At 43.2% G+C, this 11,958-nt stretch overlaps 1 protein-coding gene across 1 annotated transcript; it reads right to left on the bottom strand.

Annotated features, from left to right (window-relative positions):
* Nucleotides 1-1,744: 1,744 nt before the first annotated feature.
* bcar1 (BCAR1 scaffold protein, Cas family member) lies at nucleotides 1,745-8,175 on the bottom strand. Its single transcript, XM_046037701.1, has 5 exons — nucleotides 8,016-8,175; nucleotides 6,848-7,222; nucleotides 4,318-5,193; nucleotides 3,937-4,023; nucleotides 1,745-3,157 (listed from the first exon to the last, which is right to left on the bottom strand). Exons 1-5 carry the CDS (start codon nucleotides 8,091-8,093, stop codon nucleotides 2,612-2,614), a joined length of 1,962 nt encoding a protein of 653 aa, XP_045893657.1. The 5' UTR covers nucleotides 8,094-8,175; the 3' UTR covers nucleotides 1,745-2,611.
* Nucleotides 8,176-11,958: the final 3,783 nt, after the last annotated feature.

Genomic DNA, 11,958 nt, shown 5'->3' with positions numbered 1-11,958 from the left:
GTGGCCTAGCCAGTCTCCAGACCTGAATCCAATTGAAAATCTTTGGAGGGAGCTTAAAATTCGAGTTGCCAGGCGACAACCTCGGAACCTGAATGATTTGGAGGCTGTCTGCAGGGAGGAGTGGGCCAACATCCCTGCCGAAATGTGCACAAACCTTGTCACCAACTATAAAAACCGTTTGACATCTGTGCTGGCCAATAATGGCTTTTCTACAAAATATTAACATGCTGTTTGTCCAGGGGGTCAAATACTTGTTTTTCCTCATCAGATGGTTATCAATTTTTATAAATTCATATGATGTGATTTTCTGGAATTTTCTTTGGGATTCTGTCTTTCACAGTTAGAATGTACATATGATTAAAATTATAGATCGTTGCATTCTTTGTAAGTGGGCAAACCTGCAAAATCAGCAAGGGGTCAAATACTTTTTTCCCCCACTGTATGCTCTCTGCTGGTTTCTATACGAGATCTGATTTTAACCCCTTGACGCCGATTGTTGCAAATTCACATCACACCTCTTCCTTTCAGACTTCAGCCAAGATAGCGCATGGATTCCCCCAATGCCTGTTTGTGCATATTCGATATGTACCTAGGAACCTTTTGCAAGCCCTCTCATTTATGCCTCTTGTCGCTAATTTGCATCATACCTACATCCTTCCTGAATTGATATTTTTTTTTCTATGTTCTATAGACAAATTAACAATCTTCACATCAGCTTGAAAGCAAATGAAAACACAAATTATTTTTATTTATTTTATTTTTTGAAAAAATTCAGGTGTTAAGGGATTAAAGATCTATGCTGTATTCACTCTAACACCTGCAAAAATGTATCAAATATTTTACGGATGGGTGTTTTGGTTTTTCTATGACTCGCTATCTGAGAAGCCGAACTCAAGCCAGCCTCTGAGATTTGTTTGCCTCTTGCCTTCTTCAAACTAGCAATCTGTGTGAATTCAACTGGCCTCAGTGTAAGTCATTTTAGTCTAATTGACTTTCCTACTCCATGTGCATGGAAGGCCAGGGAGGTATGCCTGGTATGGTCAGCTTGGGGGTCTGTGCTGCTGCTCTGAGGTCCCAAAACAGAGCCATACCGCCAAACATAACGTAATGCAGATCAAAATAAAAGTTGTGGTCCTGACTGAAATAGAGCATAGCTTTAGTTGAGGCAGGCACATTCATTTCTGACTGTGAAGGACATCATAATAATTTGTGGTCATTTTTTTACCCCATGATACTGTCTTCTTTTCCTTTTCTTCCTGCAATAGACATTTGATAACATTCTGAAAGCAAATTCAGTGGACAATTGAGATCATCGTCTGCATTAGTCTCTCTCTCTCTCTCTCTCTCTCTCTCTCTCCCTTCACCCCCAACCGGTCGAGGCAGATGGCCGCCCACCCTGAGCCATGGTTCTGCTCGAGGTTTCTGCCTCTTAAAAGGAAGTTTTTCCTTGCCTCTGTCTCCTAGTGCTGCTCTTGGTGGGAACTGTTGGGCTTCTGTAAATAACATCATAGAGTACGGTCTAGACCTGCTCTTTTATGAAAAGCGCTGTGAGATAACTGTTGTTGTGATTTGGCGCTATATAAATAAAATTGAATTCAATTGAATTGAATTAGGGTAGGAAATTAAGGTGAAACACACACATGTGCAAATGCCACACACAGTGTCTACAGGGGATTCTAGTGTGATACATTTGCCATTTCACATCATTTCTGATTATTTAAAAAACCCAGTGACAACCACAGTGTCAGTGAAAAGAATGAACGCATCTTTAATTTCATTTGTAGTTTTTAACATTTTACACTCCTTTTCTTTAATACATGCCTCTTACAAAACAACCTACGTATAGTTTTCCAAAAAAGCAACTGACATGGCACTGAGATCATCTTTAATAACTGCAGCACAGGAACTGTACAGTTACGTGGACATCTTTTGGCAGCAGTGTTGCCTGAACTGGTGGATAGTTTAAAGTTTAAAGACGGGTGTGTGCTCCAGTGTTTTAGTGGATGGAGAAGAGCATAGACATACTACAACATACAGTCATACATATCTGGAATTTACACATCCATAACAATAATGATACAAGGATCAAGAATCAGAGTCATAATTATACGGTATAGCAATAATAATAGCAATTATTGATATAGTCTAAAAACTACACTTGTGTTTCCATCTTTTCTTTCTTCAAAAAAAAGAGAACCATATATTTATATTTATATACTAGAAGTTCTTAAGTCTTTCTCTTTCTGGTTTTCTGACTGAATAGGTGACTTAAATATTTACAATGATTATTTTACAACCATTGGCCCAGCCCACTGAAGATAAAATGTTCCTTTTAGTTTGTCTAGATTAAAAAGCACACAGAGGAAGGAGGGATGAGGGAAGAACGGTCCCAGTGAAAGGCAAGGTAGGGAAAGAGCAGAGGATGGAAGTGAGGTCAGTGTCCCCGTTCCCAGACAGGGTGCCAGACCCCCAGGACCCAGGGCCACACAGGGTTTCTCATGCTACATGTCAAGCGCATAAGTGATGGAAAGCCTCATCCTGTCGAGGCACGCAGGGTCTCCAACCTCACACTGGAAGGGTGTACAGGGCAGCACTCCTCCCCCCACTCCCCCTACATCACCAGCAGCTGTCCCAGCACCATCCTGAACTGCTGCGTACACCCTGCCAGCTCCCTTACCCTCTCAGTCATCTCTCTGGCTGCTCCAGGGGAAGGATACTGAAGAGCAGCTGTCTTTGTACTGATCACAATGTCTTTGAGTTTTTCGCAAAGGGTGTTGCTGCTCTGGGCCACCCGGGCCCTCACGTCAGGAGACTTGGCCTGGCGTGACAGTGTGTCGCCAATGAACACCAGCTTGTGCGCGCTGAGGATGACGAACTTGCTGTGCGCCACAAAGATCTTGGGTGGCTGGTTGGAGTTGACGGCGGTGAAAAAGGCATCGATGGCATTGGTCACCGTGGTGACATTCTGCTCACATTGCTCCTGGTAGAAGAGGAGGAGCTGCCGGTCGCCGTTGCACAGTTTGGACGAGGTGAGGGCTCCAGAGCCGTTCTGGGCCAAGTGGTTGGCCAGAGGGTGGTGCGGGGACGGGACCCAGCCAGTCATGTCATTGTTGATTGGCCGGCTGACTTCCTGCTCTAGCCGCTCAAACTGTTTAATCTGGAAGGAGAAGAGAAGGAAGGAGACAGTTAATACTTGTAGAGCTGCAACAATTAGCCGATAGAAAAATAATCTGCAAACATCTCTGGTTCCAGCTTTTCTCTGTTGATCTGACGAAACAAGTAATTAAAAATATAACACTGGGCTCTGGGCACCTTTTTCTTTCACAATTGTTGGACATTTTATAGACTAAGCAAATGATCGATTACTTGTTAGATAATGAATTATTAGAAACTGAGAATGAAAATAGCTGTTAGTTGCAGGTCTAACTACTTGTGCTTTAATTAAGTGCTGTTGTGTAGGTCCCAAATCAAACTCAAACTCAGTTTAACATTTAGATGAAAACACAATTTTTCTTTGTAAAATCCTATTTTGTCACTCCGACTGACATTAACAGCAGTTGAAACAAGTGGAGTGTAGCTGGTTTTTCAATTACATACCTCAAATCTGTTTGAGTAAGATTTTAAATAACTAAGCTGTTCTGTCAGAATTATTATGAAACTCTGTGGGTCTACTGAGCTTTTTAGCCTCTTTAAGCTCATAGTTTTGACTTTATAACACATTTATAATGTGAGGATGTCACACTTGTGTGCCTGTCCACTTGTTCTGGAGTTTGTCTGTCCCCTAGTGGCCGAGCATTAAAGCATCTTCAGTTCTTATTACGGCCTACTACTAATTTCTACTGCCATCTATGTTCATCCTCACACAAAAAAAACACAGAACAAGTAAAGTGAGGGTGATGGACTGAGGCAGAGAAGGACGAGGACACACACACATACCTGTTGCTGTTCCAGTTGTGTCTTGTGTCTGATGATGTTGCCTTTCTCCAGCAGCTGTTTTTGGTTCTTTTCAAACTCTTCCTTTCCCTGACAGAGCAACACACAGTTACACCACTTGTACAAACTTACATGTTATGTTTAAAACACATCTCTCTGTTTGTGGTTCTGTGGGAGGATCATAATTAATATACAACCTCTGTCTCCCTCTAAGGGTGACAAACATGTACTGCAATAAAATGAATGGCCTTACAGTATCTCCTCACACACACATACATTGAAACGGTGTGTAATGACACTATGCATTTCATTTTCTTATTACTGTGCTCAGACTGTGTAGCGTTTCAACACACACTGTATAAGTGTATATATATGTGTGTGTACCTGTAAATGTACGTAGTCATAGTCCTCCATCCAGCCTTCCTCTGTGGTCTCATATGGCCTGTCCACACCTTCCTCTTCCTCTGCAGCTGTAAACTTTGGCGGAGAGGGGAGGGGCCGCAACTGAATGTTCACCTTCTCCCCTCCCTGATAGCTACCACTTCCTGATCCTGTCATGTGACCACTGATCTCCCCTGGAATTGGAGGAAGTGGCAGCTGCTGCTGGTGCCGGGTGGTCCGCTTGAAGAGCAGAGACGCATTACCATGCAGAAAGGAGGCGAGCTGCTTGGCGTCGTCTGGGATTCCTCGTGCCGTCATGATTAGTCGATCTAAGTCATCCCCTCCTGGTGGCGGTGCTGTGAGCGCCGTGTGCGACCAGGAAAGGCCATCTAAGCTCTGACTGTGTCGCACCAAACTCTGGAAGACCTCCTCCATCTTCCCCACCTGACGGCCCAGTTTGGTCTGCAGAGAGCGGTCTGTGGCCTGGGCCGCATTCGCCACAGCGCCCCGGGCAAATTCTAGGAAGTCTCGGACAGTGACGCGTACCCGGTCAGCAGCCTGATGAATGGCTGGGAGGTTCCCTTCCAGTTGAGCAGGGCTTCTCCAGTTACCTGTGATGAATGACATCATGAGGGAAACGCTGGACTCAACAGCTTGCTGGAGACGAGTCAGACGCTCCATGGCCTGCTCCAGGTCCAAGATGAGGGGTTTCGCTGGAGTGGAGCCAGGAGCAGAAAGTGAGGAGGAAGAGGAGGTGTCACGGACAGGGACCATGTCCAAGGACGAAGCAGAGTGGTTGCTCCGTGTGCTTCCAGTGCTCGAGGCAGACAGCCGCTTGAAGGTCAGCTCCTCACTGGTGGACTGGGCATCACGCACAACCTGGAAAACACAAAACACAGCTGAAATGATGTAGAGACTAACTGGATTAAAGCAGGATGTACATAACCTTACCTCGCAGTTTCCCCCTGTTTTGTCGGTGTGCTAAGCTGACAGTGTTAATCTCATCAATAAAGACTATGATGTAAAGTATTTGACAGTGAACACGACAGAACGAAAAGAAGACAAACCCTAAACTAAAAGGAACTAAATGACAATGTAAATGACAGAAGGATGGGCAAATGATCATTACTGTTTTAATGCAAAGTCTCAACAGCAGCTAAGTGGTAGCAAATGTTACAGAAAAAAGTACCAGATTTAAAATATTTAATTAAACAAGATAGGGCAACAAAACCACGGACAGGCTATGAAAGCAAGCAGGTTCGTCCACAAGACATTCATAAAAAGGGCAAGCCAATGTAACATTCAGTGTGGCCTTAATCATGTCAGTGGCAAACTCTCTGTTTGTCTCAAGCTAAGCCCAGACAGCAGAGAACACATAGTTGCAGTAATACAAGGTGAGCAAGAATAACTGTGAGTGAGCGGCTGAGTTTGTAATTATGACTGGGTTTACTGAGGAGAGTGATTGTGTTGTACTGTACCACAAAGCAATCTTCTTTTAAAAGCAAACAAACATCTTTCTCAGAATGTGGGACTGCCCCTTTAAAGGGGTAATATGCAGTCAGCGGCCACTACCGGTGCGGTTTTAAGATTGAAACCAGGTGTGTGCTCGTATGCACGCTCACTTGAACTCATCAATGTTCCCGGCTCATAGAGCGCAGCGAGCCGCATATTTGTACAATACTCCCGGAAAAAAGGCAATGTGACAGCGACTACAGACAGACAGGGAGACAGCTTCACACAACATGCTGATAACTTAGGTAAACTCCAACTGTAACGTTACAGTAATATTTTTAACAGCTGCAGGTTGAACTAATCCATGCTCGTTACATGGTAACGTTACACTGACTGCATTTAGCCGATGTGATAGATCTCACAGAGATCATAAGAAAAACAAAATCTGGCCTACATAATTTCTAGATCACCTCATACCTAAGTCATATCATCCCCTTCTGTTGGTTTTAGGAGTTTTTCAATAAGTTGTTCTTTGATGTATGGCCAAAAGAACCTGCCAGCTAATGCTTCTTTTACTGCTGTAATGGAAAAGCAGCCAATTGTTATACCGTATCCTGTTTCTTTGAGACAATGAGGCAACTGTCAATATCATTAACAAAGGGCCCTCAATAGATTTGTGGGCATCTGTGTCTCATAACTCGTAAAAGCTCATATTCCTGACCTGCCCCCCATTATTTAAGATCACAGAGCTTATGGTCCACGTCGACTCGACGTGTAGTTACATTTTGGAGGAGGTGCACGTCAGGTGACGGCGTAGCCTCTGTGTAGCCTCTGCGTAGCCCCGTAGCCTATGCCGTCACCTACGGCAGATGTATAAATTGCCCTTGAGAGAGGCTCGGGAGCACGCATAGGGCTGCATCTCAACCCGGTGCCTTCACATTAAAAGCAGAATAGAGGCTGTTGCAAGCAACAGAGAAAACAGGCGTGTGCCTCATTTCTAAGTGAGGCTACAGCTTGTTGACAGTAAGGCAGTAAAGTGATTTCATTGAAACACTACATATAGCCCCTTTAAGTCTCCTACCTGTGGTGGGACATCGTAGACATATTGGTCTCCTTTCTCCTCTCGTTCCCGAGGAAAGTCGTACACATCCTGGGTGGGGGGACCTCCAGTCCGCAGGCTGGCCGGGATGTCATAGATTTCCTGGGGGGCCTGGCTGACTCCGCCCCTTTCTGCATGATAATGCTTTTCAGTCAGAATGGGGGGTGGGACGTCGTACACGTCCTCTGGTATCGGTGGCTCATCATCATCGTTGAGGTTGTTGTGCAGGTACTGGCCAGGAGGGACGGGTACTTGTGGCTTGAGTTTGGCAAAGTGGGGTGGTACGTCATAGGTCTCCTCTCTGACTGGCTGAGCATCAGGGACGTCTTTACTGACAGACGGGGGGAAGTCATAGACCTGAAGAGAGAGAGGGAAATATCCTGTATTACATAAAGTGTTTGATTTGATTGTTCATTTTAGTTAGTTAGTACTGTGTGAAACTGCTGAACAGTCTCGGGGGCTTTTAGTTTCTGTCTAAGTCTTCCCTGACCGATCAACACACTTCTTATGATGCACAATTAACTATTTAAAAATAACTTTCCTAAGAACAACATGCGCCCATATCACCTTAGTTTGACATGTCAGCTGGTTGTGGGTAACTTCGTAGCTGGCTACTATAACGCAGTGCAATGTGTCCATTACATGTGTTACATCTTAGAGGAGAATTGCTACTTTTTACTGTAGAAGCAGTTTCTAGCAATGCTAGCAGCGTGGCTCTAGGGACTGCAATAGCCAAGCAGTTTGTTTCAGACATTCATGTCCCCCTCAGGATGAATTATAATACATTTGGCGTTCCTCTAACTAACTTAATAAAATGTTAGCATGCTAACTAAGATGGTGACAATGGTAATCATTATAACAGATCAACTAGCATGACTGTACACTAGTCTTATTAATATCCATGTCTTAAATTCTACCCCTTTTTTTGTGATGATCTTTTGGTACTGTGTTTTGCTGTTTTACTTAACATTCTGTTTGTTATCCATTGTCAAGACACCCGTACTGCTTAAATGACAGTTTTGAACATGACCGCAAGGATATGGGACAGTAATATCTTCAAATTGACACTATCAAGCAATTGTAACAAAATTGTCATACCACAAATCTGTGACACATAAAAACACATTAGCTCCTAAATCCAAAGCCTTACCATTTGCTGTGAGTTCTTGTCTGTGCTTGCTGGGGTGTCATATATAAAATGGCCACTAGATGGCCCCTTCACCACCATGGGAGGAGTGTCATACACCTGAAGACAGAGAAAAAGACATAAATAACTCACACATCACACTGGAGACACACACACGTTCAACGTTATGAGGTCACTATCTCTGCCACACACACAGGGTTTCTGCAGGGTTCACCAAGTTATATTTAACACTTTAAGACCTTTTAATATCACTTAGAGCTCAATTTACCTATTTCACAATCATACTAGCCAAAGAATGTAAGTATCATGGAAAACCAATAGGGATATGGCTAGAACTATACAACAGGAATTCTTTATGATCTAATCAAATAAGCCAATGCAGCCTGGGCCTGGACAAGCAGCATAACACTGATAGATTTACTAAAAATACAAACATAATTTCCTGTAAATGCAATTTAACATCTTTCAAAATCTCAAAAAATACTTTTTTCAGGAAATAGAATTTTGTTTCAGCAGCAGCTGTTACAGATGTGTAAATCCTCCCACTACTGTCTAATGGGGAAGACAGGAGACGTGAATGACTCAGTGTTTGTTGGCACCTGATGTGGTGATCATTTTAAACAAAAAAGCTGCTGCTTTCTTGGGATTTCTCTACACTACAGTGTGGGAATGGTAATATGAATACAGACAAACAAATTTGAAAGACCGGGCTCTGACAGCATGTACATAAATGCAAAATCCAGTTCAAAACCTGCTCTCATAATTTCCCAAGTTCAACAGGACACACCCACATCTGGCTGTTGTGTACTGGCTCATACAACAGGATGGCCCTTCAGCCCACTGCAGCACAGTTTTGCTCTTCTCTAACTTAGACTTTGCACATGAGGGGTACAGAACTGAGAGAGACCAGATGCTTTAAAGGTCCTTGAGACTTTTTCAAACCACCTCAGAAATTTTACCACAGAATGTATAAAGGCGTGATCCCACACACAGAAACTTTAAACACGCACACACACACACACCCACACACACACACATCCACACACACACACACACACACACACACACACACACACACACATCCACACACACACACACACACACACACACACACACACACAAAGCAAGTCATGAAACAAAGTTGAATGGGTGAATGCTTTACATCTACTACCTTTTTGTAGGGAGAGAGCAAAAGAGGAGAGGAATGAGGATGAAGAGGTAAAGAGGAGAGGAAGGCAAGAAAAGAGAACAGAGGTGCAGGAAGAGGGTGGAAAGAAAAAACAGGGAAACAGGAGGGGGTAGAGATGGAAAAAGGCAAAGTAGAGGCCAAAGAGCCATCCCTGGAATCTGAACCAGTGTGGTTTTGGTAACATGACCACCTCTCTATGCGACAGTAAGCTTATTGAGGAAATGTCCATCTACTCACACTCGCTCCCTCAGTCTTCTCTTCACTCAATACTCTGTGTCTCTCACACATACTGGAATGACATCCTGTCTCTGATGTCAGACCTCTGACACACGCACGCACGCACGCACGCACGCACGCACGCACGCACGCACGCACGCACGCACGCACGCACGCACGCACGCACGCACAGCAGCTGGAATGCCACTTCCATCCAAATGGGGCATTTACAACCCTGAGCCTTTTATACTGGAAAAATGACAGACAGGCAGACAGAGAGGAAAACCAGCAGAGCAACACATTAAACTGTCTGTTCTACTCAGCACCATTGCATTCATTATATTTCATCCTAACATGTATACTGCACGTGATTCTGGTCATGCCAGTAAAGCAAATTTGAATTTGAAAGAAAAAGGGAGATTGAGAGAGACCAATGATCAGGGGTGTGTCCAGGGTTTGCCACCCTTGGCGCCACCCCATGATCCTTAACTATAACTGGCTGTCAGCCCAGTCAGAGATGGGATTTTACAGAGATTGCATTGTACATTTTGTGAATACAATGTTTTGTCAGCAGAGGTTGATTTTTAGGATATTGCAGGAGAACACAGATTCTGATGAACAATATGTTGTATCTTTTATTGATAAAAGAATGAAGATATTCCGTCCACATGGCCTGAGTCATAAAATAGGCTTTGTGAGGACCCCCAAACATCCTGTCATCACATTCCGCAGGGTCACAAAGCAAACCCCCCCACCTCCCTTCGCTAACCCTGTAGTTACTGTTGCTAAGTCTGACAAAGTGTCGGCCCTGTCGGACTTTTATCACGGTGCTGCTACTGTCTACACTGCACTCCCTGGAGAAATATTGTCTAATTTTTGGATAAAGCGATCTCAGAAAGAAGCAGACAGTTTTGCAGTTGCATTGTGCATTTGAAGGTTGTATTCAGACTGTCAGACTGACGTGAAAAAAATAATGACGAAAGAGTAAAAGTGAACCACCATATCACCTGACTATTGAGACAGAGGACAACGATATTAAGGATCAACATTGTTCCTGTACAGCTGGGTAACGTTAGGTCTCTATTCATTACAATCATTACAAAGCAGAACAGTAGGGCTTTATTACGTTACATTCAGTAAGCTAACTAACATCACATTAGGAACAATCCACAGGAAACATTTTTTGGGACTTATTTTAGGTTTTGGAAAGAGAATAAATCGTACTTCTCCTTTCAACCTCTCTGGGTAGTGACTGTAAATATTACAAGATGCCCCAGGAACAGCGTTTGAGGAAAATACGGCAAAAGAAAGCTAGAAAACGACTCCTTTTACATTAGAGTCAATGGAGCGCAGCCATGTCAATTTACTACCCTCACTAACCCACCAATAGTCCATAATGTGGACTTCATCAAGGACTCACAGGGACCAAAAAAACTAAATTTGCAATTCAGAGTTTTATACATTTAATCTGGAAAAGATGCTAAGTGTTTAGACTCTTTGAGCAGATAATAAAGTACAACATTCATATTAGTATGTTGTGTAAATATATATATAAATATAGCTTGGAACAAGACAAAATTTAAGTTTTGCCAATCTCATGTGTCATGTCAATGCCAAATCTTACAGTCCCCAGGTGCCTGTCACTCCTCCTCCTCAAAAAGAAACATTCCTGTAATTCACTGTATAATGACAATTTAATTTGTTATATGTATATAAATCTACACACACACACACACACACAAAACTTACTATTTCAACCTGGGTTAACACCTGTCACTGACTTAGCCTACTTATTACTAAGAGGTGAATATCCTGTTTTTCATAAATGTTTGCCATCTTGCAGAAACTGAGAAGGCCAGCCTTTCAAACATTGAAGCATTTGTCATGTAATAAATTTTATTAATTCTTTAGGAAAAACTCAAACACTAGACAGAGTTGGTGACGTTTTGCTCGACAACATCTGACACAGTTTGACTTCCTGGGAGAGAAGACAGAGGAAGCCCAAACTGCGCTCTCTTGCCTTCTTGCCTCCTCCAGCACTGCAGTTCTGGGGGCTGTGGCTCAGGAGGAAGAGCGGGTTGCCCACTAATCAGAAGATCGGCAGTGCAATCCCCGGCTCCTCCAGGCTGCGTGTCGAAGTGTGCATGGGCAATATACTGAACCCCGAATTGCCCCCGATGGCTGTTCCAGCAGTGTATGAATCTTTTCCTATAAACAATCCAATGCCTTTTAAGCTATAAATCGTTACAATACTGATTTCTTAACAGGCGGAATTTAATTTTTAGTTACTCTTCAACCAAAAACATACATTCTCATCTGGTTATTGTATCTAAAAACTAGAAAGATATAGAATCAATACTGTGATAAAAGATTTGTATTCAAATGGCTAAGCCTGCTGTGACAATAAGAAGGTAAAGGCATTAATGTGACGAGTACATGGCCAAGGACAGCCCCTACACCATTACACCTGCTGGACAGAATCTGGTGAAAAGCATCATGTTTTCTGACATGGTCGCAGACAGTTGTGGAGAATTAAGTCTC

The sequence above is a fragment of the Micropterus dolomieu genome, linkage group LG22 (assembly GCF_021292245.1).
Source record: "Micropterus dolomieu isolate WLL.071019.BEF.003 ecotype Adirondacks linkage group LG22, ASM2129224v1, whole genome shotgun sequence".
Lineage (NCBI taxonomy): Eukaryota > Metazoa > Chordata > Actinopteri > Centrarchiformes > Centrarchidae > Micropterus > Micropterus dolomieu.
The sequence above is the reverse complement of the archived record's forward strand: the minus strand, read 5'-3'. Positions and strand labels throughout refer to the sequence as shown.